Here is a 27,411-nt window from a genome sequence, read left to right on the forward strand (position 1 = left end):
TCAACCGACACGGCACCGAAGATATGACTACATACAACACGTCGTAACACTATCTGAATCTCCTCCCCCAGCACGGGGAAAAAATCGTAACGCAAGGTATCCAGCAAGAGCAATTTTCAGCGCAGCAGCAGGAGTAGCTATCCGCAGTAGCAGCTATCCCGTCCGCTCAGCTGGGCAAGACGAGATACAAGAGCCCGGTATGGAGGAAGGCCAAGGCCTGCAGCTGCTTACAACAGAGCAGTCCGGCAGCAAACATGGAACACATCGCAAACAACACAACTTCATTATCACCGTCAAAAATAGAAACGGACGAAAAAAAGACGAAAGACGATGCCACCAAGACACGGCCATCCATCCACCCATCCATCCACACCAGAGACGTGAGGAGCATCACCAGCCACCCATTCCAACGACCGACTTGCCCGTCCCGCCACCCCCACCGCGACCGCAACAAACCGAAACTTGCCAACTACACACACACCGACATCACAGCTAAAAACGATCTCCTCATCCAGCGCACGCACACAGACTGCCTCAAAAGCACGACTGCCACCACAAGACATTCTCATCGTTGGGAATCATTCACTCATCCCCATCTGCACCAGCCTTCTTCCTGCCGCGGGTCACCCTCCCCGCCGCCGGCGCCGCAGCCGCAGCTTTGCCCTTAGCTGCTGAAGCGGCTTTCCCCTTGGCAGCAGCAGCGGCGGCGGCAGGCTTCGCCTTGGACGCGGCACCAGCGGGAATTGTTGCTGCTTTGGCCCTCCGGGCATTGCGCGTCGGTGGCGGCGACGGCGAGGGTTCCTTCTCTTGTTCTTCATCTTGTTCCTCGTCTTTGTCGTCCCCATCCTCATCCCCACCATTGTTGTCGCCGTTCGTTTCTCCATGATCGTCAGCATTTTCCTGCTCCGCCGGCTCCTCATCCTCGACACCCTCCGCCTCGCCCATCTCGACATCGCCGTCTCCTTTCTCACCAACCTCCGCCGCCGCTTCCTCTTCCTCAGCCGGCGCCCGTCTCCGAGCGGACGCCGCTGCCCGGCCCTTCTTGGCATCTGCCTTCCTGCCACGGCGCGCAGCAACCTTCCTCTTCGCCTCCTGCCGCGCTGCCTCGGAAACATCGTCTTGCTCTGCTCCCTGCTCCTCCTCCTCCTCCTCCTCCTCCTTCTCCGCCTCTTCTTTCTCCTCCTCGTCTCCCCTGTCACCCTCCTCGGCAGATCCCTGCTCTGCATCCTCCGCTTCTCCCTCCCCCTCCTCGCCACTACCGCCACCTTCGCTGAGGTACTCCCACTCGGCCACCCCGTCCAGCATCTCCTCGTCATCGTCTTCCGAGTCGCGCTCGGCGTACGACAGGTCGTTCCTGCGCGACCGGCTGCTGCGCCGGCGCTCCGACTCGGGCACGGCCGAGCGGCCCTCGGCGTCGTCGTCGGATTGCTTCTTGGGCTTGGCTGGTTTCTTCGGCTTTGGGGTGGTGGTCCTGTTACCTGCGGTGCCGGATTTCTTGTGTGCAGAGGCTGCTCCGGTTTTGTTGGAAGAGGAGGCGGTAGTGGTGGAGTTGGACTTGGGTTCTTTGGATTGGATGCGGACCTTTTTGGATGGGTGGGATTCGGCGCGGTCATCGACGGATTTGCGCTTCTACGGAGGCAGAAAAAGGGGATTGTGTGAGCATGGTATGGTTAAGTTTAGGAACGACTGGGGATGAGGGCGATGATGGGGTTGGGAGGAATGGTGTAGAGGGGAGCTCACCTTCTTGCGATCCATCGCGCGAAAAAGCTCGTCGAGCTTCTCGTCGATGCCGTCCGGCACGAGCTGCTTCTCGGCGATCGCCTGCGCCTCGTCGTGCGACTTGAGCGCCGTGTACAGGCCGACCGGCAGGCCGACCTTGCCCGGGTACGCGCTGAACACCCAGTTCTTCTTTTCCTGCCACTTCCGGATGACCGCCTGCGCCAGGTCGCTCAGCACCTGGTGGTTGTCGCTCCCGGGGTGGAGCGCGTCCTGCGTCTGCTTGACGCGCTCGGCGTACTTGTAGATCAGCCCGAGGTTGGACTCGGTCGCGACCAGGCTGACGTAGAAGTGCAGGTACCGCGCGTGGTCGACCAGCTCGTCCGGATCCGCATTGTAGTCAGGGTGGTGAGCGAGCAGGGAGAGCAGACGCGCCATGACGGCCTCGAGAACGGGCTGCTTGTTGTCTTGGAAATAGCGCGCCCGCGACCGGATCCACGTCTCGGTTCGTTGCTTGAAGTCGGTGCTCGGCTCGAAGGCCATCAGGAAGATAATGGTATAGAACCGGGATCGTAACTTGTTATCCGCCAGGTACTTCTGCAGTTTCCTCACGAACCCGTGACGGACCTCTTGGACGGCATCTTGGGTCGTGAGAGCGAGCGCATCGAAATCTTCGGCAGAGAGCACCTCGTCAAAGTGTTTTTGCCTGCATAGCTTCAACAGCAGCTGTGCAGCAAGCAGCCGCAACCGCGAGCGGTGATGCTTCGGCGTCTCCTTCGTCTTGGAGAGCTCGCCCTTGGACTTTATCAACTTCATCAAGAGCTTCCAGACCGGCTTGGCCTTCTCCTTCGCCTCGTCGGCATCCTCCATGCTTCTAAGCCGGTTGGCGAGCGTTTTGAGTGCCAAACATTTAGCCTGGCACTCCTCGTCCAGTTCCACGTCGTCGACCCAGTCCGGGTCTCGGTCGCTGGCTGGTTTGCGGACCTCGAGAAGGACCTGTTGCACGACAATGTTGAGGATCTCGTCGTCTGCCGCTTCGGTGACCTTGGGTGCGAGAAGCTCCAGCTGGCTCACGGCGGCAAGCTTGTTGAGAAAGCGTGGTGACCCATATGTCCAGTCTTTCAGGACCTTCTGGAGAAGGGCGGTCGCGCTGATGCGGCTCTTGTCGTCTTTCTTTGCGAGCAGGATGTTCACCGCATACTTGGCGGCCCTGGCGGGTTGCCCGTAGAGCGCATAGTCGGTCATGGTTCGCGTGAACTCGCGGTCCATCGGCACCTCCTTGGGGTACTTCTGGGCATAAGTAGAGCAGGCCTTCAGCGTCTCGACCACGACTGGATCGTTCTCCTGCGTTGACGTGGGAGCTTGGTCGACCAGGTCTTTGCAGAGCTGCCCGATGTGCGCCTTGAACAGGTCCGGATTTCGTTGCGATATCTCGTTTAGGATCTCGTGGGCGGCCGCTCCCATGCCGTCCTTGTCCGTTCTTGAATATTCCATGATGGTCGCCAGGTGGCTGCGGTTGAACATCAGACAGCCGGACCGGTAGAGCAGAGGCAACAACGTGTCTCGGATGCCGGGGTCCTTGCTGGTCTGAATGCGTTTCATCAGCTCCTTAAGCGCCTTGTGAACCGTCTTGAAGTCGTGCTCCTGGCCCGTGACATATTTGATCAGGTTGTAACTGCGCCGATCGTTGGCCTTGGCGAACCTGTAAAGGTCCTGCTTGGTTTTGGCCTCGTCGGGGAGGAACTGGGCGATGTATTGGGTTGTCTTGTTGAGGCTGGCCGTCTTGTGAGTCGCATTGTCGTCCATGACGCCTCCGTTGAAGAGATCGCATTGCTTGACGTAGGTCTCGAGGACATGGGCGAACTGTGGCTGTCTTGCTTGCATAGCAAAGAAGGCCTTCTTCCCTGGATTGTCCAGGGAGCGGACGAGTAGCAGGATCCTTTCTGCGCGAATCGCGTCCGGATCAAAGGCCGATGCCGCTAGACCTGGGGACTGGGAATTCCCGTTGGCGCCGGTATTTTTGGGGGCCTTCTTTGGGGATGGTGGATACGAGAGCGGCACGAGGCACTCGTAAATTACGCGATCTAGCAGAACGTTCAGCTCGAGATCGTTGGCGTAGAACGAGTTGTAGATGCGGCTGGGAACGGCCCCGAGCGCTGCCGTGACAGCTTCGTTCCGCGCGAGCAGTTCTCCAGTCGCGACGCCCCAGAGCTTTCCCAGCAGGGACATGGCCGCCACTCTCACGGCCGGCTTCCTGTCGCGGCAGCGGTCGGCCAGCGTGGACAGGACGGAGCCCTCCTTGGCGACGCCCCCATTGGGCCCAAGCTTCAGAATGACATCTCGGAAGCTGAAGCACTCGATGGCTTTCACAGCGGACAGCCTGACCTTCTCGTCGCTATCGGAGAGTTTCTCGCCGATCCCCTGGATTAGTGCTGTCTCGTCCTCGCGACCGAGTCCAATGCCGCCTGCTGACGTAGAAAGGATGTAGCCGGCAGCGGTTGTCCAGGCAGCACGGATGGCCGCGGCTTTGTCATTCTTCCTGCTCAGGAAGTTGTGGAAAGTCGTGTTGTGTGTTTGGGAAAAGGAGATGGCCGAGAGCGGCGTAGTCAGAATGTTGGCCGGGGGAGCCTCCGGCTTGTCATCGTCATCTAACCTTAGAGGAGGGTACGCTGCTGGGTCTAGCGCCGGAGGAGGCGGCGGACCGGCTGCGCCGATTCCCGATATCATGTCGCCCAGCGTTTCCGTCGCAAGCTGACGCAGGTGCACATTGTCGGCAGAAAGCTCGGCATCGACCTGGGGGACCACGTTCTGGAGGATCTGGGGAGCCGCCTTCCAGATCTCCCGGATAAGCGTATGCGCTTTCCTCAGTTCCCTCAAATCCGACTCGGACGGGCCGGAGTGGCCTTCTTCGCCGTCCTCGGCATCGCCGTGGAAGTCAGACCTCCCGTCAAAGCTGGTCGCGTCGACAATAACGTCGCTGAAGTACTGGCTGACGAAGCGGGCCATCTTGTCGGGGTAGGCTTGGCAGAGGTGCTTCACGATCTGGTAGGCCTCGGGTTCCTCCTTGGCCAGGAGCGTCGCCTGGTTGTCGTCAAGCTGCACGTGATTGTGCCGTTCCCTGCCGGTCCCGGGGGCAGCCGCTCGAAGAAACTGGGCCATCATCACATCGACGACCTTGGCGGGGAGGCTGGTGGCGTCCTCGACAAGCACGCCCAGCAGTTCTTGCATGCTATACTCGACGTCCTTGGCAACCTGTTCCCCCGAAGCGGACTTGGAGCCGGACACGCCGTCGAATATGGTGGAGAAGAGGCGCAGAAGTAGGTTTTCGCTTCCATCGACGTCCAGCAGCAGCACAATGCTCTTGATCTCGGCAAGCGAGCGCAGGACATACTTGTGCTGGTTGTTGTAAGGATTCGAGGGATCAAAGAGGGAGGGGATGATGGAGGTGACGGTGAGATTAAAGACGTCCTGAAAATGGCGGAGTCAGTAATGGCAGCAAGCCACCACCTGCGAAAGGCGGGGAGGGGGCAAGGGGCCGAACCTTCAACTGGGACGGGGTAAAAGGCGCATCGGGGGCGCATAGTCTGAGGATGTCGACGACGCAGCATGCCGTGTGGGCCCTCACGCCTTTGTCCTTGTGGTTCAGCAGCTGATGCGATGCGACCTCCTTGGCGACCTTGGTGAGCGAGCTCGGATCGGTGGTCTCCTGGTCCATCTCGGCCAATTCCTTGGTCAGGCGATCGAGCCGCTTCAGGAGCGTGTCGAGGGGAATTGGCTTTCCAGGGCGCCATGTCAGCGGTTCGTTGAACTGCAGCTGCACTGTTCCAGCCTCCGGATCCTGCTCCTCCGCCTCGGCGGCAGCGCTCCGGCGAGGCGCCATGGCGCGCAGCGATCTGCAGCGCTGTCGCACGACAGGTTCTGAACCGAAAGCCAAGTGCGTGGGATCAAAGGATGAATCGGACTCAAGACCAGCGCCAGGCGGACGGAGAGAGAGGGATACGGGTGCGACAAGTGGGCGAGTCGACGGAGGGCAGGGCGAGTGCGTGTGTGTATGTGTGCGCGTTTGTGTGCGACGTCGTCGGCCTCGGCTAGGGCCTCAAGCTGGGAACTGGCGATGCACCCGCAGAACTACCAGCTGCCGAGATGAAGGACAGCAGCGGGGCCCGACCAGCCTTGTCGCAAAGGGGCCGTAACCTGACAATCGCGCAGTCCGCGTCGCCAGTGCTGCATACGCCACTGTGTTTCGTGGTGGGATTGAGTGAGATATGATGCTGGGGATATCCGCTGCTAATAATTGGAGAAGCGGTCGGGTGCTACTACGCGCTCCTTGTCGCGTAAGTGCATTTGATGGGGGGAGCTTGGATCACCGGTGGGGCCCGCTGCCACGCGAATAATTACGGTCCTTACGCAGCCGATACTGTGATAGTTACTGGGGACCCGCCGATACACTTAACTCCTCTGTAAGATAACGCACCGCAGACCCAGTCGCACCCACCCCATCCCAGGCAACCAGCAACCAGGCTCCTCAACCTGAAGAAAACATTGAACTGGCCGCCAGCCGACAACACCAAACCCCCAGATGTCAAGGTGCAGGATTTCTCAATAGGCACATTTTCGGAGCCGCGGAGACGAACCTCCACAATCTACAATTTGCAGTCGAGCCACGCTTACCACATAGAGACAAAATGTAACGTTACCAGTCATGCTAGTAATCCGACTTGGAGACCCTGAGATGCCAAGACTCAGGGGCAACTGTTTACTTTGGATGACCCGGGGCCAGAATTGCTGTCTCCTGAGACTCGGCATGATGATCAGACGTAACTATCTGTTGGGCGCATTCGTCTTTTCTAGTCGATGGAGCGCTATCTTTCTCTGCTATGTATTTACACACGAGACGATCTGGATCTAAGCAGAGTATTTGGGTGATCCATGACCAAGTGTCCCGTCAAGCCACCAAGGCTGCCGGCCAGGCCAGGCGAAGCAGTCTACCTCTACACCTCTCTGTTTTGCGAGGCGTAACCAGGCTATAAGAGACAGCGGAAATAGATTCTCGGCCTTTGCTTGGTTCATCAGCGAGAAGTTAGGCGTGGGTTAGGCCCTGCGCTCTCGTTTAGAACAAACTCTTGAGATCAAAGGCTAGGCTGTTGGATCAGCACTTGTCGGGCTCTCTCTCGGCATTACATGACAATAATGGAGTTTTGGGGTAGAAGTACGTGTTGGATCAAGCCATCTTTCTCCATCCAATTTTGTGTTGACTACCAAGCGTGCCAGAAACCTGATCTGAGCTTCTGTTGCCTGATCGTTCTCAACGCAGAGTATGGTTGCGCGAATTTCCAGTCTTCAATGACCGGAATTCGAGCAACTAGTACGATTGCTGTATGTCTTCTTGGGATTTCACTGTGGCACTCTCTTTTGGCCGTTGCTAGCCGTTGGAAGAACAGTTTCTGGACCAGCAAACGATAGGTTCAACGATGGGTTATTGCTCCTCTTAGAATCAGCGGCTGGGTGCTATGAAGCACTCAAACTCCAGGCTAGGGGAACAGCCTTGTTGGGAGCCAAGCAGAATGAAGCTGTTGCCTAAAAATCATGGCAATATCTTTGAATTCTGAACTCCAACAGAATGTGCGCGAGGGGTATCTCTGAGGAGGAGAGCAGCAAGGTGACTGATGGGCCACCTAGACCTGGGTTTCTCCGGTTTTCTGCTTGCCTTCCAGTGTTAATGTCTGAAAATCAGCTCCGGGAAGGTGCTCGATTTCATCCCAAGTCTCCCAACCTACCGCGAGAATCGTTGTTTTTGTTCCCCCTCCCCCTTCCCGGTCGTGATCGAGTAGGCGCGTTTATTTTTTTCGAATCACTCGCCCGGCCGACCAGCCTTTAAATACCTCCCACTTCTGCCTCTCTTCTCCCCTCTTCCTCTCTTCCATCAACACCGCATCTCACAATCGCTCTCTCAGCGACTGCAAGATCGCAACATCGGCACTCCTTCCACATCCGCGCACGCAGCCCTCATTGTCTACCAATTCCAATCCAAGCTCTCAGGAGTCGAGTAAGTCTTGCTGTTTTGAATCCTACTTTACCGAATTGTTGGCGCGCACAATCGCTGGTCGCCGCAGCGATGAGGCCAAATCCCCCGCAACTTTTCTGCTCCGAGCGAGGACAGCCGGTTGTTCCGGGAACTTTGATTTGCCGTGAATTACAATCCGTGATAATCACGCCGGCGTAACACCATCGCAGATGCTTCATCGCTCCGACTTTCTTGTCTGGTCAACAGAAAGCTCGAGTGTGAAGTTGGAATCGCTAACCATGGCACAATTCTCCAGAGGTCACTCACTATGAACATGGATTCTAGCGAGAATTCGAAGGCCGCCAAGGCTGGCAGTAAGGCCCAGAAGGTCTTCACTGCTCTCCTGAGCGCTGGCCTTCTTCCCAACAAAGGCGCCGGCAGTGCCAACAACGTGCAGATCAAGCAGGAGGACCAGAACGCCCAGCAGGACCATGGTATCCACCAGGACCATGGCATCCAGCAGGACCACGGCATCCAGCAGGACTATGGCCATCAGGGCTATGGCATCCAGCAGGTCTACTTCATGCCGGAGTACAACGGCCACAGCTACTTCGGCCACCCGAATGACCCGGATTACTATGGAGACGACTACAGCATCCCGGCGAACTCTGGCATCCAGGAGAACCGCAGCAACCAGGACATGGAGAACGGTCATGACAACAAGGATTGCGTCCGTGCTCGTACCCTGAAGAAGCACATTCTTGTCAATCTCGCCTTGGTGACCTTCCTGGTCCTCGCTTGCATTGCGGTTCACGTTGCCAGTAAGTCCTCCGAACACTTTGTTCCGCTTGGCACTAACATCCCCTTAGTCACTGTCACCGGCGTCTCTGCCGCCAGCGTCCACGGTCACGAGACGACCGAGGCTCTGACGGCCCAGACCACCCATCTTGTTGCTCGTGACATTCAGGCCAACAACACTCCCTTTCTCTCCGACCCTGCCTGTGCTGTCACTTCCGCCAGTCTCTATCCAGCTCCCTCGTCCCCTGCCGCCCGAGAGAGTGTGGGAAGCAGCACTGGCAATATGACTGTCACTCCGATCTCCGTTGAGACTACGTAAGTACCGCGTGACCCGGAAGGAACTCGCCAACCTCAATCGGCCAGCCCGAAGTTCATACTAACACGCAACTCTGCCCCTTTAGCTCGGAGTCCTCTTGCCCTGCTCCCCAGACCGTGACAGTCACAGTTACCACCACAGCTAGCGTTGGCGTTGCGCATGTGACCGGAACCACGAGCGGTGCAACTCCGCAGTCGAGCTCGACCACCACAACCACGACTTTCGCAGCCGAGCTGACCACCGCTACCACCACAGTCACGGCAAAGAACAACCTGACCACCACGGATGTCACCTCCACGGAGAGCGGCATCATCACTATCGGTCGCACCGCGACCGCAACCTACTACGTGACGGTCAACAACCCGGCGACCGCGAACACCATTGCGACTGCTACATCGACTATGCTCGTGGTCACCGGCACCGTTGTCCAACTGCGCACCACGACATACTACTACACCCTCGCCAGCAGCGTCGGCAGCGCCACCAGCATCTGGACCGTTACTGGCAGCGGCGCAAGCGGTAGTGTCGTCGGCCCGACCAACAGTAGCATCAGCTACCACCTGCCGTCAGCGACCAGCTCGCAGCCGCTTGGGACTCCCATCCCGAACAGCGGCAGCGGCCGCGCCGGCCGCCGCAGCACCGGCAATGGCGGCGGCGGTGATAGCAAGAACGGCCATGGCGGTGGTACCTGGGGCGGGTTCTACTGCGTTGTGATGGCTTTTGCCACTGTGCTGTTCACCGCTGTCTTAGGCTGATGAACGGCGCTCACCCGATATATGGGTATGGAGATGGGGTAGGTATGGCATGGCATGGCATTGTTCACGGTGGGTTTTTCTTTGCGTTTTACGGGTATATAAGGGTTTACTGGGCTTGATTGCCTGGGGAAATGGCGTCAATGGGTTTACCCTTTCTTTTGCGGTTTGCTCTTGGGTGTTTTTAGTAGTAGCCTGCCTGCCTGGAAGGATGGATGGATGGCCAGAGAGCCTCCCACGGTCAGAGGGGTAGCTGAATGCCTGACCGAGTTCACTCTGTTTACTGACTCTTGCTATTTCATGATGTGACTTGTCAATGGGGTCAGGACTGGTGTAGATCAGGAAGTTCATGTCTAGCTTGGCTTGATCACATGCTGTGGTCGGGCTAGCTGGCTGGCTGGCTCCTGTTGATCTGGATGCACCAAAATCCCAATGACACACAAATTGTTTTTTTATTGATTTTCCCTAAATTCTTTGTGTGATTACTGTGCCGTGCCCTGATCCTCCCACTGCGTGGCGCGACGCGTTAAAGCACAGTCAAGCACATGCCTGCCGCGTGTAGCCGGATGAGATTTACAACATCGAATGCAGACCCTCCAAGGTCGATGAGCTCAGCGGTGCTCTCATCCCCTGGCACGATTTCACCCGGAATCGATTTATGCTGTGAAATTGGTTACCCTACCGATGTCCTCTCCCAACGCCCATGGCCCAACGTGAGGTATCTTCCCGACTCCAGATCCAGAGCTCAGCCCACTGAGCAGAAGCAAACACCATGCCGGCCCTGAAAAAATGTCTACAGAAGAGAGAGCGAACAGTCATAACCAACAACGCCATAACCAGAAAAAAATAGAGGAAAAGAAGAGAAAAACAAGGTCAATGATCACGTTGCTGCTGCTGCTGCTGCTGCTGCTGCTGCTGCTGCTGCTGCTGCCTCATCTTCCAGCCATCCTTGATGCTCTTGGCGGCGGCCATCAGCTCAGTCTCGCTGACGGCGTCCTTGATGCTCTCCAGGACGCTGTTGACGGTGCTGACGTGGTTGGCCTCGGTCTTGTCGTCGCGGAAGCGGTACAGGCGCCAGCGCTTCTCCTCGTCCAGCGAGCACTCGATGATGCGGTCCTGCAGCGGGTCGCCCCAGCTCTTGAGGGTCTCCCACTCGTCCTCGGTCAGGTACAGCGGCTCGCGGAACTCGTCGTAGGCCGGCCCGCCGCGCTCGTTGCCCGTGAACACGAGCAGGCGCGCGTCCGGCAGGCTCTCGTAGTCGACGAACGGCTCCGTCTGGCCCTCGGCGCGCTCCACCTCGTTGGGCTCCACCACCGGGAAGTGCAGGCGAAGCCGGAAGTCGACCGTGTTCTCGTGCGGCGCCTTCCACTTGAGGATGTGCGGGTCGGTGCCGAACTGGTACGGGCTGGTGCGGCAGGTGAAGATGAGCCCGTCGTTCTGGTGCTTGAGGTTGGGCAGCACCGAGCGGAACATCATCTCGATGCCGTACGAGTACTGCATCTCCTTCATCTCCACCTTGAACGCCTGGTACTGCAGCTCCTCGGGGAAGGCGGTGAACAGGCTCTTGTACGGCTTCATGACGTGCTCCTTGAAGTAGCCCAGCCGCTTGTCCAGCGGCTTGGACAGCAGGTCGGCCTTGCCGTCGAGCGCGAGCAGGTCGAAGACGAGGAACTTGGGCTCCTTGGTGCCGTCCGACAGCGAGTCCATCACCAGCTCGCCGTCGATCAGCGTGTCGGTGTGGAAGGCGGCGCGGTCGTGCGCCATGGGGAAGTGCAGGTTGCGCTGGTGCAGCCACCAGTAGTCGTTCTTACGGTCGATCAGGTAGTGCACCTCGGCGCCGTTCTCGTCGGATGTCAGATAGAGCAGGTAGCGGATGCCGTCTGATTTCTCGCAGACGTAGTAGCTGGATGGATATGCGCGGGTCAGCTTCGCATAGCAAATACACTATAAACAACGCCCTTGACTGTCGAAACTTGACTCACTCCTCGCGCCGCAGCTCGTCCAGATGCCGCCGCGTGAAACTAACCGGTTGCGCACCGGGGAAGCTGTGCGAAGAGCGGCCGAGCAGCCTCGCCACCTCGGCGCGCAGCTCCCAGAGCAAATTCCCCTCGGCTTTTAAGCCGGGGTTCGCGATGTCGCGGAGGGGCCGCGAGGTCTCGTCCATGGCGGAGGGCGGCGCAGAACTAGGAACTGGCGAGTAGACTGGCCGGCGGCTGGCGTCAGAAAGCAGGAAACATGCCAGGGCTGGTTTCTCTGTGTTGGAGAGTTAAATGCGCCTGGCTGAGGATGGCAATGCATGTGCCTCTGTGGTTGACCCTCGATGCATGTGCCTGTCTGTGGTTGGCCCTCGATGCATGTGCCTCTTGGTTGATCCTGTTCCTCGACAGTTCAAATCACTTATCTTATCGGGCTCCGGGGTCACACAGTAAAGCACACAGTAACATGCACAGTGTTGAATATCGAGTATCTCAACGCTGAGGTGATGCGTGTTGACACCGAGGACATAACGTTGGTCGGTACATAAGGCAAGTACAATCATCATCGGACAGCAGCACCGGCAGACCAGGGATCACCAACTCACGGTGCCCAGCTGATGCAATCCCACAGCCGGGATCGCTTGCATCTATTGATCCATCGCTTTTTCATTAACACATTACAAGCGTAGGCCCGATGCTAGTTGGACCTCGAAAGAGGGGAGGGGGCTGCGGCGCCGCTCCTTGGGACGTTGGTTACCTTAACGCAGGCATGAGCATGAGTGCATCACTGGCCCTGGCCCCGGCCCCTAGGACTCGTCGATCCTCTCCACCTCGGCCTTCGCCTCCTCCCACGTCTCCTTATTCTTCTTCGCCCACTCAATCTGGCTCTTGGCGTAGGCGAGCTAAAAAATGCGATGTCAGCCACTCTGGAAAAAGAGTTACAGCACTCCTAGGCTTAGGTAACTCACCATGTAACGCTTCAAGTCTTCCTCCTTCTCCCGCTGGAACCTCTTCAGGTCTTTCAGGATGCTTGCACTGGCATCCTTGACGTCCTGGGCCGAGGCGATCTTCGCCTGCTCGAGCTGCGCGATCGACTCCCGAGTCTTGGTGATGGTGTCGCGCCGCGTCTTCTCCGGGTCCGCGTCGACCACCCCCTGGACGGCGTGACGAAGGGGGCCGAAGATCTTGTTCGTGATGGACGCCGCGCTCGGGGCCTTCCGATGGCTGGGCGCCGCGGCCGTCCTTTCCGGCGCTCCGACGTTAGCGGATGGCGCCGACGAGAGGTCGCCGTGGGTGGGTGGGAAGTCCGAGTCGATCGACGCTGTGTCTTCGTTACTGCCATCGCGCCGATGCGTCTGCGGTTCCCTCATGCTCGCCGATCTCCTCGGAGGCGGCGGGGTCGCCTGATTGGCGGCGAGGTACTGCTCGATTCTCCTTGCCTCCGCCTCGCTTCGCTCCAGCTGGTCCAGCAGCGCCTTCTTCTTCGCGAGTTCATCCGCCGTCATGTCTTGTTGCACCCTCTTCAACACCCTGTATCGCAAGACGCTTCTGATGACCCCGGCAAACTGCGCGTTCTCGCGCATCGGCTCGGCGAAGCTTGCACCCAGCGAGCTTGAGAGCTCCTCGGTGGCAATGTACGACGCATCCGCTGCCTGCCCGATCCTTTCAATCGCGGGCGCGAGCGACGGAGCTGGCTCTGAAAGTGCAAAGGCGTTATATTTAGCGCCCAACTCAGCCAAGTCCGAGCCCAGAGAGGACAGATGGCTTAATGTGCGCCGGTTGACCTTCTCCATGGGCCCCACGAGGAGCGACTCAAGCTCCCTGATGGATGTCTCGAAGGCGGTGAAGTAAGGGTCGAGTTCTTGCTCGCTCAGGGAGCTGCTCTCCGGCGGAAACCGAGCAAAGACCTGGGCGCCGGCCGAGCTGTCCGCCACCGGCGGCGCCGGCACCGACTTTAGCTTTGCAGAATTACCCGGAGTGGGGAGATAGTCGTGTCCGGGTGTGGGGTTGGCGGGATCCAGCGGCGGCGCCTTCATTATCGATTTGGGAATGGACGCTACCGGGTGAGAGTGTAGCACTTCAGACTAGTGACATTTAGTCGAAGGGACTCTCCCTTGCGCAAGACGGCGGCAACTCACCCAGCTCGAATTCGGGTCGAGAAATCTCCACCAAACACCGTCTGTCCGGACCTGCTCCATCCTTCGACACCGGTTCAGGAAGACGGCCAGCATGCGCTTCCGCAGGTCGATTATCTGCTGATCCTGCTTTGCGTTGGTCGGGTTGGCGGCGTAGTCGGCCATGGTATGCTTCTCAGGGATCGGCGGTATGATGAGGGTCGGGTGTAGCCTCGTAAGCGCATCTCTGAGCGATGCGAACTCCGAGTAGCGCCGGCGCACTATAAGCTCCTAGAAGGCAGCGCGCTAGTCAGGGTTTGGTCACTTGACAGCGGCTGAGCGACAACAGCCGACATGAATACGGAAAAGGACTTAGCCTTACTCCCGTCTTGATCGTGTAGACGATGTATCTCCCGCTCTCCGAGCTCTTCCCGGCATCTGTAATCAAGATGGGGAGGTCCGGGTTCTCGTAGAGCATCTGCTCGACGCGGCTGTCATATCCACCAGGCTTGCGCCGCGGCACCAGCTCGCCCTGCGAGCGGGCATTTTCCTCCTCCTCGCTCTCGGCGTCCGAGGACTGGCGACGGGCAGGTTCGTCGCCTGTGGAAGATGGCGTGTTGGGGGCATCGTATCGGGGATCTACGTCCACCCAGTCCAGATCAGTATCCTCGTCGGGCGAGTCCAGCGGGATATCTTCGAGCCCGGCAATCGAGTGCATCATTTTTGCCGACAGCAACGAGGCCAGAGCTGCATGCAAAATGCCTTGGGGGAAGTGCCGAAAGAAAAGCAAACTCACAGTCGCGCGTGACGGGGGAAGATGGGTTCGCAGAAGATGCAAAGGAGTCTCGGCGCTCAAAGCTCCCGCCGTAAGGGTTGTTGTCTTCGTCATTCCACATGATGCCGGAAACCTATGCGGTGCTTGTGACAAAGATGAGATCTAACACTGCCTGCAAGCATAGGTATGATGAAAGCAGCAGGGCGCAAGCACCAGCACCAGGGCACCGCAAACACAGCTCGGCGCACGGGGATGATGGGACCGCGGGGTTGCGCGGGGCTTGGGAAACTGCTGTTTTGCACAATGTGCGCCGTGACTGCAGGTAGGCCTGGGAGCTGTTGAGGTTGTTCTTCCAGATGCGCACGCAATTGCGTAGTCGTCCCGGCACACGGTCAAATGCGGTGAAAGTCGGTTCGCTGCTTGTCTTGAGATGTTGTTGTAGTTGCGCAAGAGTGGGCCGAAGCTTGGAGCCCTGCGCAGCGCAGCCCGCCAAGAGGATGACGACGGTGGCCGCACAGGCCAGTGAGCCTTTACGTAAGCAGTGCTAAACCCACATCTCTGGGATCGATCTGGGGAACCTTGCATATTCTTTGCGTTGGGTGCCTTGCCGTTCACTCACGGGGAGCAACAACCTTGCGTTCCCCATGAGGATGAGGATGCGGCCCCATGGGTATATTCTTCTAAAACACGCGCCATGCTTTTCTCGTCTGGGCCAAATTACTGAACCATCTGCCCTTGTGCAAGCTCCCAGCCTTCCTTCGTTTTGGAGCTTTGGGGCTGTGTGATGTCATATATCAGCTCAGCTTGTCGGCTGAAGACTCGGATCGGGTTCACAAATTGGGACCTGGGCTAGATGCGTTGATATAGCGTAAACGCCAAACCCTTGCTGTGTCCATGAACATCATGATGAGAAGTGTCTTTCCGAGAACACTCATGGGCCGGAGAACTGAACTAATGTAAATCATCGTACCAGTATGGGCATGTTCCTATTTCATCCTTCGCTTAGGCAGGCAAGGTAAGCAGGCAAGGAGTACACTTTATGTTCTGATGACGTGTCTCCCTCTGTCATGCGGAGACAGCCGGGGCTATCTGATTTACTGTGCTCATCTGCCTCTTCAAACTGATCATTTGAAGTGTAATGGTCTCCAAGAAGCTGCGACTTTGCTGCGCACAGAAAATGATGATTGTGGTTACCCCTTTAATAGCTCACCGTGTGCACCTTGGTCGTGTTTTGAAATGGTATTGCGCGGGCCGCCGAACATAGTTCAGGGACAAGAGAAATCGCATCGCTCGAGCAAGCATGGTACATACAATACACCAGACAACAACCAAGGTGCACACAATACACCATACAATACACCATACATGCCTTCCTTCTCCAGGTTTCCGCCAGATTTTCTGCTGCAACTCCTGGCCGAAAAGTAAAGCGGTCTATCACCGAGCTTTCTGAACTTCACATAGCCCATCACAAGTTACCCTGGCTCGTTGAAGGCGATACATAGCCGCGTCTGTCAATAACCGCCTCGCAGCGCCCGACGCATCCGATAGAACATCTCAGACACGAGACCGGTCAGTCCACCCTGCTCTTGGTCCGACTTAGTTCGCCGACGCCGCCCACCTGCGTCTTCATGACCGCTCGTGCGAAAGTGTCGACCCTCAAATTGCCTCCTACCTTCCGAGTTTCCCAGTGAAGGTACAGACGCATCGCCCCTTTCAGCCGGAACGGAGAACGACACCCGCGGCCGACGGCGTTCAGGGCTGGGGAACTGTATGTCTGGGCTCGGTTCCCTCCTTGCAGGTCGAGAAGGGCGGTGCTGCCTGGAAAAGGAAGAGAGGGGAATGTCGCGTCCACCGTCACGGCGACCGCGTCGCTCCGGAGAGGGTGACTCGTAGACCGGATACCGGGCCTCCTGGTTATTGTACACTGCTTCGATGCTCGAATTGAAGTAGTCAGAGCTGCAACTGAGCTCCGACGGAGACAGCGAGTCGCTGTAACCTTGGGCCCGTGCGCCACGGTGACGGTCATGCCTCGAGAAGCGCTCGTGGTGTGGTGCCGGATCATATCTTGGCGACGGGGTTCGCACCCGCCCACTGAAAGGGTGCCCCGGCCGACCTCTCGCCCCGCCTGGCCTTGGTGACGGCGACCGGGACCAGGTGGTGATGGAAGACGAGTCAGGAATGGTGCTGGCGTGACCAGGCGATGGATGTCGAGCCCTCATCGGAAACCAACGGCGCCGCTGACCTTGGTCTCTGGCAGGCGGAGTCCCTGAACTTGCCCTGTCATGACTTCTTCTTGGAGGGGCCGACTGTCTGGCTGGTTGAGGCGGATCAGCGGGTCGATGATTCTCCTCTTCGCTCGGCCTTGGACCCTGGGTATGAAGGTTTTGTGGAGGCGGTGGGCCAGAGCAGGGAGGCGGCGCATCTGGCGGGTACGAAGCAGCTGCTGTGTTGAAGCCCAGAGGGCTTGGTTGAAATGGAACCGAGCTATGTCTGGGAGGAAAGAGTGATAAGGTTGACGGAGGAGGACACACAGTTGGAGCAACGGTGTCTGTCCAGAAAACTGGAGGAGGTGGCGGTGGCGGGACCAGATGGATATCCGGGACCCAAGCAGTGACGGGTTGTGTTGTTGCCATGCCGGCAAGACTTCCTTCGACTTGATTGAGTGCAGTGCCTCCTTTCATTTGCCTTGGGCCCCGGTTGTCGGTGCGTCCAAGCTCCAAATCATCATTGGTCGGGCTTGGTTCTCGATAGAGGGTGATCGAGACCCTGTTGGGACCGTGCCGGGTGACTTCCCAATAGCCATTGGGAGGAGGCTGACTGTTTCTTCGAAGGTCAAGATTGGGCTTGATCTTGATTCTCCAGTATGTGTATCCCAAAACCCCCACAAAGGCGACGATGACGAGGATGATGCCCGTTTGCGCAGCATCACTGAGGCAGTCCCATCCAGAACAGTGCTGGTTTGTCGCGTGGTTTGTCGCACGTCGACCGAGTGTTTTCTTCCCGTGGAAGGCAGGGGAGTACGGTGCCGTTGCCATCGCCAACTCGTGACACCGAGAGACTAATAATCCAATATCGGCGGTGGATCGCGACTGTGATGCTGTCGCTCTGCTGCAATGCCAATACAATCGCTGTGAGTTAAAGAAGGGGAAGAGAAGAGGAAAAACCGCGGGACGAAGCAGATGAGAACTGACCGATAATAGTCAAGCATGAAGTGCATATCAAAGGCAGTTCCAGGTTGAGTTAAGTCGGTTGCTGGGCAGCGGTTCCCAGGACCGTGCCTTCCATCCGATGGAGAGCAGCAGCGTGTGTACAGCAAAGAGGCCGGCCATCACACAACCACCACTGTGCATCAACCAGTGCGAATACTACGGTTCATATGAACCTCAGAGTGTCTTGCTAGCTCGAGTCCATTGATTTGGGGTGCAAGTTTCGGGCTTCTCACCAAGGGACTGGACAAAAACGCTGGCCTCCTGCTCACGATGGCAGCAACAAGTGGCTACTTAGAATACGGAGCCGGACATCAGCATACATGGAGATAATGGAGACCCAGCTTGAATGAAAAGTATGTCACAATCCATGAGCTGTGTCTATCTGGGACCGAGGAGGAAATCTTGTCGGGTGAGGCTGGTGACCGGAAACAGACCAAAGTTGTTGTTGCGAGCCCAAGGCAATTATACTGCCACAAACTGCTGAATGAGATTCATGGCACCGCAGAGTATGAATGCCGCAAAAATGCATCAAGGCAATCAAAGTCAAGGCTCCATTTTCTTCTTTTCATTCCAGAAAAGTGATTCGATGCTGGCCTGGGATAGTTGGTGGGTGGTCTGTCCTGGCCCGAACTCTACTCTCCGTCCAACCCGACTCGCAACCTCAGCCACGACATCTTGATCATCGTCGCCGCGTCTAGGCAATCGAGTTCTTTTCCCAATGTCCAGAACAGAGCCAAACCGCTTGGTCGGTTTCCAACACGAAAGCAGACACACATCCCCACGCCGTCCAGCAATGAGGCCCCTCGAGGCCATTCACCCCGTACCAGACAGTGCCTAAGCAATATGGCCCGTACCAACTCTCCTGCAAAAGGAGTGCTCTCTCATCCCCATCTCCGGTCCAGCACTGCACTTTCCATCAGGCAGCTGCCTCAGAGGTCAACTGGTGGCCGCAGGCAAAGTTCCAACCCCAGCGTGTTCCTGAGGGCTGTTTCAAGCAAGCAGCGCAGACACCGCCGGCCAGAGACGGTCTGGAACTAAAATAGTTGAGCACTGCCGATCCAGCGTAACACCCCTTGCACCTGCTAGTACCCTTCACGGCGTTTGGATTGCAGCCTCCAGCTCACATTCAGAATGACCGCTCGCCCAATCCCCCCACCGCACCTCCATACAACTTGAACGTTGCTACTCGGCGCCAGGCATTGTGACACTTCCAAGTGGAAGCTACAAGTACGTTGTGGCGCGATCGTAAGCAGCTCGCCTAGCATGGACGCGGGGGTGTGGGATCGCAGCGACTGAAGCGTCCCTGAATGTTGCAGTAGCTCTTTCTCCACGACCTCTTGATCCTTCTCAGACCTCCATTATACGGACGCCTTGTACAAAGACCATCGCCGGATATATAGCACCATCATCCTCGAACACGGGAATGCGGGTAGAGGCATCTTGAAGTGTTTGCGTAGACTCTGCTGGATGGCTTCGCCGGCTCGGAACGCTCGGGCAAGGCAGCAGAAAGCTTCAAGATGCAGGTTTCACCCAGGTGCGAACACTTGTGCCTCCGAAGGGTGCGCTTGACAACAGCTCCTGAGAGAGTATCTTTCCGATCGGCGAAGACAGCCGAGCAACAGGGCCCAAAGCCACGGGAAAGGAGACTTCCATTCTGTGTGGGGCTCTTGTCAGAAACAGCCAGCCACACGTAAATGTTGCGCAGATAACAGTGGCTTGAAGAAGACACGGCAAACTGGAGCCTTGACGCCTGCTTGTTGGTTCCCGCGGTGCGGGCAGAAGCCTCGGGAGATTCCAAGTGCAGTTACAGTACCAGGTAAGCAGCCGCAAGCTGGAGTCCTCACGGAGCGAAGTGGGGTGGGGCGTGGATCCTGCGGGATACTCCGTGCGCTGCAAGCTCAGTCGCATTGGCAGGGGTAATGACGGGAGCCAGTCAGAAGACGGAAACCATGCTTTGCAGGCCCAATGTGGCCAAGCCTTTCTTTCAGCCTCGTCGCTTCGTGCGCAGCTCCATTCAAGCATTCAAGCCTCGCCTCAATAGCCGATTCGCCAGGGAACAACAATAGGAATCCCTCCTTTATTCATTGCCATCCTTCTATACGCAACAGCAACTCGCAATGCGATGCTAGTGACTGGATCTCGACCGGCTCGCACTCCGTCTCGACATCCAAAATCCGAATGCTGAGTCGGTCAAACGCGTTGCGCCAACGGCAAGTCTGATCTGCTGCGTGCCGCGCCCTCGGCGACGGAGAATAGAGCGACCAGAGCAACAACGCCTTCTTCTTTGCCGCATCGCCCGTTTGCAACGGCTCAACATCTGGACGCTTGCCCTCGCCCCCGTTCGGCCTCACGCCAGTCGCGTCAGCACCGCCCACCATGGCTTCGGCTCTTGTGAGCAGCCAGGCCAACGGCGCCTTGGATGGGCTCGCCGATGGCGCTCCCAAGAGCAAGCGCTTCTCCGATATCCCGTCCACGATTGATATTCCCATGCAAGACGAGATCGAGGTGGAAATCGACCTCCAAGTGCTTCCCGACGACCCCACCGAGCTCTGCGCCGTCTTCGAGAACGAGCATTCACCGCGGATATACTGGATGACGGTCGCCCTGGCCTACGCGAAGCAAAACAAAGTCGACTTTGCCATCGAGATGCTCACCCGCGGCGCTAATGTCCTCCAGGCCAACCAGCGCGAGAAGCTCAGCATCATCACCTGCCTCTGCTGGCTATACCTGTGGAAGAGCAGGGAGGCGCCCCGGGTGGCCCCCGAGGGCTCGCTGGCCTCAGAGGCCAAAACAAAAGAGTACTACCTGCAGCTGGCGACCCAGAGTCTGAACGACGCGTCGCGGATCAACCCGGCCTTTCCCCCGCTCTTTTTGGCGCGTGGTGTCCTGATCCTCCTGAGAGCCTCTCTCCAGCCGCCTTCCAAGGCGCCGGGAGCCGTCGACTCGCACAAGGCAGAACAGCTGCGCAACGCTCTGAAGTCGTTTGAGGAAGCGATCCGTGTCTCTCAGGGGAGGAACATGCTGGCCGTCATGGGCAAGGCGCGGGTGCTCTCCTCGCTCGGCAGGTATCCTGAGGCGCTGGCTGCCTACCAAGACGTGCTAGCCAAGATGCCCGACATGGTTGACCCAGACCCGCGCATCGGCATCGGCTGCTGCTTCTGGCAGCTGGGCTTCAAGGACGATGCCAAGGCCGCCTGGGAGCGCTGTCTCGAGATCAACCCCGAGTCCAAGTACGCAAACATCCTGCTCGGCCTCTACTACCTCGACGCCAGTGGCCACGTGCCAACCCACAGCCCCGAGTTCATCCGGCTGTACAAAAAGGCCATGACCGAGTACACTCAGAAGTCCTTCAAGCTCGACAAGAACCTCCCGCTCACCTGTGCCACCTTCGCAGGCTACTTCCTTTCCCGGAAGCAGTTTCCAAACGTCGAGGCGCTTGCCCACAAGGCCATCCAAAACACCGATGTCAACGCTATTGCCAGCGACGGCTGGTACCTGCTTGCCCGCAAGGAGCACTACGACGGCAACCTGGAGCGTGCGAGCGACTACTACCGTCGCGCCGATGACGCCAGGGGTGGTACTGAGCGGGGCTTCTTACCGGCGAAGTTTGGCATGGCGCAGCTCTCGGTGCTCAAGAACGATCTCGGCGAGGCGAAGCTCCGTCTGGAGAAGATGATCCAGCAATCCAAGAACTACGAGGCCATGGTCTTGCTCGGCACGCTGTATGCCGAGGAGGTGTTCGCTAACCAGTCCGCAGCGGTCAAGGAGGACAAGTCTGCAGAGGCAAAGAAGGCTATTGGCCTCTTGGAGGGCGCGCGTTCCGCATGGAAAGACCCCAAGAAGAACCTTGCGCCGGACACGGCCGTGCTGCTCAATCTCGCACGTCTCTACGAGCAAGACAGCCCCGATAAGGCGCTGCAGTGTCTCCAGCAGGTCGAGCAGCTGGAGATCGAACAGATTCCCCAATCAGAGTACCCTGCGGACCGCGAGGACGAGGCGGCCACCCGCGCTGCCATCCGCAAGCTGTTGCCACCCCAACTCCTCAACAACATCGGCTGCTTCTACTCTCAAGATGGGAAGCACCAACTTGCTACAGAATTCTTCCAGGCTGCCCTTGATTCTTGCGCTCGCATTAGTCAGACTGAAAGCGAGCTGGACACCGATGCGCTTCTGACGACCATCTCATTCAACCTCGGCCGCAGCTACGAGTCCGAGGGCGAGGTCGACAAGGCGGTCGAGACGTACGAGCGCCTGCTGAGCCGCCACAGCGACTACACGGACGCGCGGACGAGGCTTGCCTACATCAATCTGAGGAGGAATCCGAACAAGGAGGGCCCGGACGGGGTAGCCAAGCTCTACCAGGAGAATTCGGCCGACCTGGAGGTCCGCGCCCTGTACGGCTGGTTCCTGGGCAAGGTCAACTCCAAGAAGCGGCCGGCAAATCTCGCCGAGGACCCTGAGCAGCGGCACTACAAGCACACTCTGCAAAACTACGACAAGCACGACCGCTATGCGCTTGTGGGGATGGGCAACCTGCACCTGATGTCGGCGCGCGAAATGCGCCGCGAGACGGAGCAGGACAAGCAAAAGCGGAGTGCTGCGTACAACCGAGCTGTCGAGTTCTTCGACAAGGCGCTGCAGCTCGACCCGAAGAACGCGTACGCTGCGCAGGGAATCGCCATCGCGCTCGTGGAGGACAAGAAGGACTACAAGAGCGCCCTGCAGATTTTCCTCAAGGTGCGCGAGACCATCCAGGACGCGCACGTCTACGTCAACATGGGCCACATCTACGCGGAGCTGGGTCAGTTCACCAAGGCGATCGAGAGCTACGAGATTGCGCTCTCCAAGGAGGGCAAGGCCAACGACCCGGGCATCCTGTCGTGCCTCGGCCGGACCTGGCTCAACAAGGGCCGGACGGAGCGCAACCTGGACGCCTACAAGATGGCGTTGGAATATGCCAAGAAGGTATGAAGGCCCAACGCCAGTCCGATCGTCATCTCTCTGCTTATCCCCGATGCTAAACCATCCCAGGCTCTCTCCGTCGCGCCGGAGCAGCTCCACCTCAAGTTCAACGTCGCCTTTGTCCAGATCCAGCTCGCTCTCACCCTGCACTCGATGCGCGACAGCGAGCGCACATCGTTCCAGCTCGAGGAGGCCGCCGAAGGTCTCGAATCCGCCATCAAAGCGCTCGACGAAATTGCCGCCTCCCCGTCGCCGCCCTACCCGAAACACGACATCGAGCAGCGCGCCAACATGGCGCGCAACACGCAGCGCAAGCAGCTGGAGCGCGCGCTGGCGAGCCAGCGGGAGTACGAGGCCAAGAACAAGGAGAAGCTCGCGGCGGCGCTCGAGCAGCGGCAGGCGGAGCTGCGGCGGCGCGAGGAGGAGCGGCGCAAGGCCGAGGAGGCGGAGCGCGAGCGCCAGGCCAAGATACGCCGCGAGCGCGAGGAGATCGCCGCGCGCGACCGCGCCCTGGCCGAGCAGCGCGCCGAGGAGGAGCGCGCCCGCCTCGCCGCCGAGATGACCACCGACAGCGAGACGGGCGAGAAGGTCAAGCGCAAGAAGAAGGCCGCGCGCGCCAGGGAGCGCGACTCGCGCTCGGGCGAGCCGTCGGCGGGGCGCGGCGCCAGGGGCGGCCGCCGCAGGAAGAAGGCGGGCGCCGCGGCGGACACGGACGGCGAGGACTCGGCCGCCGGAGGCGGCGGCGAGAAGCGCCGGCCGCGGAAGAGGCAGCGCCTGGCGAGCAGGAAGGAGTCGGCCAAGTACAAGTCGGCCGAGATCGTCGTGGACAGTGACGAGGAGGACGACGACGCCGAGGCCCGCGGCGAGGAGGATCCGCTCGAGAAGGCCGAGCGCGCGCTGGAGCGGTCGCGGCGGGAGTCGGGGACTCGCAGCCTCAGCCGCACACCGGCGTCGGCGTCGGAGGGAGAAGGGGAGGACGAAGGCGAGGGGAAGCGAAGACGGCGCCGTCTGCGGCGCAGGAGAGGGTCCTCTGGTTCTGGCGAGGCGGAGGCTGAACAGATGGATGTCGATGAAGATGGAGGCAGTCGCGATCGCGGCGGTCAGGATGAGCCGGATGACGAGGAAGATGAAGAGGAGACGGTCGCGCGGCGGTCGCAGGTCAAGAGGTCGCGTCGCGGGCGGGTCCTTGATGACAGTGATGAGGAGGAGGAGCAGGAGGAGGAGGGTGCGGCGGCCCATGCGGATGCGCCGACTCCTGGCGCGGCGAGCGGTGGCGAGGAGGCTGAGCGGGCTGATACCAGCATGGCTGATGCTGACGATGAGTGAGGGGCGGCGGTGGGAATTGCAGGATGCGAATGGGGAGGGGTTGGCGAGATTGAAACCATGTATTACGGATCTGGGAATTGGTGTCTCGGTTTCTTTTAATCGGATAGATGCCATGCGCAGGGAACGACATCTCGTCATAGGCGGGGGCTTGTAACACTGCAACTTGTTTCCATGCATGAACTGCGACCATCTATCTGCCCGGCGGTGTCCTGCCCGCATAACGTGAGTCGACATCCACCGAGTTTTGGCTATGCCCTCCAGGGGCGCACAATGCCCGTGCCGGCAATCATACCTATACGACCACACATACTGGATGTGCAAATGCCAACCTCATCCCATGCGCACCATCATGCCGCCCATCCACCCATCTCCACCTACAACTCGCCCCTCCCTCGCAAAACACCCCTTATCACCGCCCGCCAATCCCACCCCCCGTCCTCCTCCTCCTCTTCATCTCTATCCTCCTCGACCTCCATCCGCTCTCCCGCCGTCATCCTTCCCTCGCTCCCCGCGCCAAAAACCGCCCCAAGAGGAAACAGCCCCTGTTCCCCAGCCAGCATCTCCACCGCTCCGTCCAGCCCGTGCTCAATATCAATATCCCCTCCATCCAACGCCATATCCGCCGACATCCCAAACCCAGTCTCCACGTTCCGGTCCCCGCCTCGGTCCCAGTCAAAGCCCCCCGCATCGGCATCGGCATCCGCATCCGCATCGGCATCCGCATCCGCATCCGCATCCGCATCCGCATCGATATCCATATCATGGCCCCGCCAACCCAGGCTTTGCTCCCCCTCCCGACTGGCATGTTGGGGACGTAATGTCCGTCCCCGTCCCCGTTCCCACCCCCGTCCCTGCTCCTCGTCCGCTTGCTCAAACTCAGACTCAGACTCTGACTCTGACGCAGACTCGTCGCCGCCGACGCCGACGACGACGGCCCGCAACACCGCACCGTAGATGCCGCGCGGGTGGCGCTCGTCGGGTGAGGTGCGGCGCTCGGCTGTGTCGGCTTGGGACGAGGCGAGGATGCCAAGGAGGGCGAGGAAGGTTAGGACTGTCCTTGCGGGGGGCAGCGCGGATGTGGCTGGTCCTGGTCCTGGTGATGATGATGGCCGTTGGGGTTGGTGCGATGGTTGCGGTCGAGAGGTGAAGTGTGACTCGGGCTGCAGCGGCGGGCGGCGGTTGTGGCCGCGGGCGCGGGCGCGGTGTTGGCGTGGGCCGTAGTCGTAGTACTGGCGCAGCGCCTCGGCCAGGTGGTGGCGGAGCAGGTGCAGCAGCACGCCGTAGCCGCCCAGGTTGCGCGGCCAGTCGGGCAGGAGCTCCTTCAGGTACAGCAGGCCGGCGATGCGCAGGGCGGGCTCGAGCGGGGAGGCGCTGCGCGCGGCGGGGGAGGTGGCCGGGAGGATGGGCACGGACGGCAGCAGGCGGTGGTTGGCCATGTACCGCTCTGTCGGCGACGGGGCCGGCGAGGCGCCCGGCGGGGACTCGGTGTTGGGGTTGGGGTTGCCGGTTGTTGCGTACGGGTTGCTGGCCACGGGGTCGGAGTCGGCCGCGCGGAGGGGCCCGGGCCGGCAGAGCAGGGCGTGCGTGATGGCCTGCCATTCTTCGGTGAAGGCGTGCGGGTCGAGCGTGACGGAGCCGGCGGACTGGCGGGCTAGGCGGATGGCCGACGCGAGCAGGGAGAGGGAGGTGAGGGCGGCGACCACTTCGGGGCTGATGTGCAGCGGGTTGAGCAGGGCGGCGATCGAGTCGGACGTGTGGCGGCGCACTTCGGGCGGCAGAATGCCCGCGATGGACTCGTATAGCCGAGTGAAGGGGAGGTAGGGGCGCGAGGCGAGCGCGACTGCTCCTTTGAGATCGGCCCTGGCGAACGTTGTCAGCTAACTACGATTTCCCCCCTTGCCGCCAGAGACAAACGGGTTCGGCGCACTTGTATATCTCGGCCCGCAGCCACGGCGGCAGCCCGTCCAAGCCTCCATTCAGGTCCAGCACCTTTTTCAGGCCGCTCATATGGAGGTGCCAGTGGTCGAGACGCCCGACGTAGCACTAGTCGCACCGTCGGTCAGCCGCGCCCCAAGGGTGGTGGAAGAAGTGTCAGTAGTCAGGGGTCAGGGGCAAGGGCCAACGTACCCCCATCCACGCCAGCGTGGCGATGCAGTGCAGCGTCACGGGGTCGGCGGACCGGTTCTGGCCCAGCTTCTTGTTGAGGATAGCGCATATCTTGCATATGTGGTAGGCAAGGCAGTCCGGGCGCGGGTCGGAGTTGATGATGGCGTCGGCGATGCCCCCGGCCATGATGACGCAGTGCCGCGCAGCTTCGTCGCTGGCTACCACCGCGTAGAAGTCGCTGTCCCTGGCTGGATTGTGCGTCAGGAGGTCCTCGTACGGGTAGAGGCTGCGCGGTGTCGACCGGAAGAAGCGCTCGAACTTGGTCCAGTCCTCGCGGCCGAACGGAGCCTGCGGTTCTGGTGCGCAGAGAGAAGGGTGGTCGAGACACGGGTCGATCTGCAGCATGTCCTCCTGATGCGCGTACGAGTGGTGCTCGAACTGGAACGCTTGTCCTTCACCCAGCGCTGGAGATGGTTGCGATGGTGTTCCCGCTCTGGATGGCGCGGGTGACCTCCGCCGTCGGGCGGCCCTCCGTCGTCGCCTCGTCTCCTGCGACGATGCGTCCGAGAGCTCTGGATGTTCGGCATCCTTTCTGTTGCCTTCTGGTCCTTCGTTTCGCGGTCGGCCTTCCTCCTCCACGAATCTAATCTCGGGCTGAGGCGTTCTTGACGTTTCTGTCGCCGTCGAGGGGCCTGGGCCGGAAGACGTATCCTGTGGAGACGCGTTGACGAAGGAGAGCCCGTTGAACTTCTGCTTCGACACCTGCAAGCCGCGTCGAGTCCTGACCAGTTTCCCGTCCTTGACCGTAGCATTGAAATGGTCCATGACTTCGGCTCTGCGAGGCATTCCGACGGTCCCAAAGGGGAAAGAAACCAACAAACACGGCGCTCGAAGGGATTCTGCTGCCAGAGCGCGGCAGCCATTCCCGAAGCAGGCATGGGATGGGAAGCAAGATAAATGATTTCGGAGCAGAAAAAAGATGCTACGGTAGCTAGTAGTCTGGCGTGTGTTTGCTGTTCTCTTCCGCTGTCAGCGGCGAGCCAGCCCCGTCCGGGGCCATCGCCAAACGCCAAAGACATCGATCCCAGAGAGGCTTTGTGATGCCTCGTTCTAATCATAGTGAATCGTATCCTTACTCCGTACACTGCAGAATCCAGATCCCACGGCCGACACCGGGGTTAACTACACGAGTCAGCCCTAGGGATGTGTCGAGGTTGCCAGGGCTCGGCCCGCCAGACTGGTTTCCGAGTCAGCGTGGCTATGCTATACGAGGTAATACTACCGGATAGAGGAACCTCGCGCACCTCGCGCACCTCGCGCGAATTTCTTTCTCCCAGGAGCTGTTAAATTAGCATCC

At 59.3% G+C, this 27,411-nt stretch overlaps 6 protein-coding genes across 6 annotated transcripts; 2 read left to right on the forward strand and 4 right to left on the reverse strand.

The window, feature by feature from the left end:
• Nucleotides 1-582: 582 nt before the first annotated feature.
• On the reverse strand, nucleotides 583-5,596 carry THITE_2054612 (uncharacterized protein; the record flags this gene model as incomplete). Its single annotated transcript, XM_003655257.1, has 4 exons — nucleotides 583-846; nucleotides 928-1,629; nucleotides 1,741-5,184; nucleotides 5,258-5,596. The coding sequence occupies 4 exons, from the start codon at nucleotides 5,594-5,596 to the stop codon at nucleotides 583-585; spliced, it is 4,749 nt and encodes a 1,582-aa protein (XP_003655305.1).
• Nucleotides 5,597-8,048: 2,452 nt separating this feature from the next.
• Nucleotides 8,049-9,589, forward strand: THITE_113688 (uncharacterized protein; the record flags this gene model as incomplete). Its single annotated transcript, XM_003655258.1, has 3 exons — nucleotides 8,049-8,541; nucleotides 8,590-8,833; nucleotides 8,920-9,589. The coding sequence occupies 3 exons, from the start codon at nucleotides 8,049-8,051 to the stop codon at nucleotides 9,587-9,589; spliced, it is 1,407 nt and encodes a 468-aa protein (XP_003655306.1).
• An 826-nt stretch (nucleotides 9,590-10,415) lies between these two features.
• Nucleotides 10,416-11,963, reverse strand: THITE_2118870 (uncharacterized protein). Its single transcript, XM_003655259.1, has 2 exons — nucleotides 11,569-11,963; nucleotides 10,416-11,489 (listed from the first exon to the last, which is right to left on the reverse strand). The coding sequence occupies exons 1-2, from the start codon at nucleotides 11,748-11,750 to the stop codon at nucleotides 10,460-10,462; spliced, it is 1,212 nt and encodes a 403-aa protein (XP_003655307.1). The 5' UTR covers nucleotides 11,751-11,963; the 3' UTR covers nucleotides 10,416-10,459.
• A 1-nt stretch (nucleotide 11,964) lies between these two features.
• THITE_2118872 (uncharacterized protein) lies at nucleotides 11,965-14,689 on the reverse strand. The gene is made up of 5 exons (XM_003655260.1): nucleotides 14,473-14,689; nucleotides 14,059-14,315; nucleotides 13,701-13,967; nucleotides 12,531-13,646; nucleotides 11,965-12,464 (listed from the first exon to the last, which is right to left on the reverse strand). Exons 1-5 carry the CDS (start codon nucleotides 14,570-14,572, stop codon nucleotides 12,369-12,371), a joined length of 1,836 nt encoding a protein of 611 aa, XP_003655308.1. The 5' UTR covers nucleotides 14,573-14,689; the 3' UTR covers nucleotides 11,965-12,368.
• A 4,960-nt stretch (nucleotides 14,690-19,649) lies between these two features.
• Nucleotides 19,650-24,034, forward strand: THITE_2118878 (uncharacterized protein). Its single transcript, XM_003655261.1, has 2 exons — nucleotides 19,650-22,625; nucleotides 22,692-24,034. Exons 1-2 carry the CDS (start codon nucleotides 20,037-20,039, stop codon nucleotides 23,946-23,948), a joined length of 3,846 nt encoding a protein of 1,281 aa, XP_003655309.1. The 5' UTR covers nucleotides 19,650-20,036; the 3' UTR covers nucleotides 23,949-24,034.
• Nucleotides 24,035-26,014: 1,980 nt separating this feature from the next.
• Nucleotides 26,015-27,109, reverse strand: THITE_2118879 (uncharacterized protein). Its single transcript, XM_003655262.1, has one exon. The coding sequence runs from the start codon at nucleotides 26,877-26,879 to the stop codon at nucleotides 26,040-26,042; it is 840 nt and encodes a 279-aa protein (XP_003655310.1). The 5' UTR covers nucleotides 26,880-27,109; the 3' UTR covers nucleotides 26,015-26,039.
• Nucleotides 27,110-27,411: the final 302 nt, after the last annotated feature.

Source organism: Thermothielavioides terrestris, chromosome 4 (genome assembly GCF_000226115.1).
Source record: "Thermothielavioides terrestris NRRL 8126 chromosome 4, complete sequence".
NCBI lineage: Eukaryota > Fungi > Ascomycota > Sordariomycetes > Sordariales > Chaetomiaceae > Thermothielavioides > Thermothielavioides terrestris.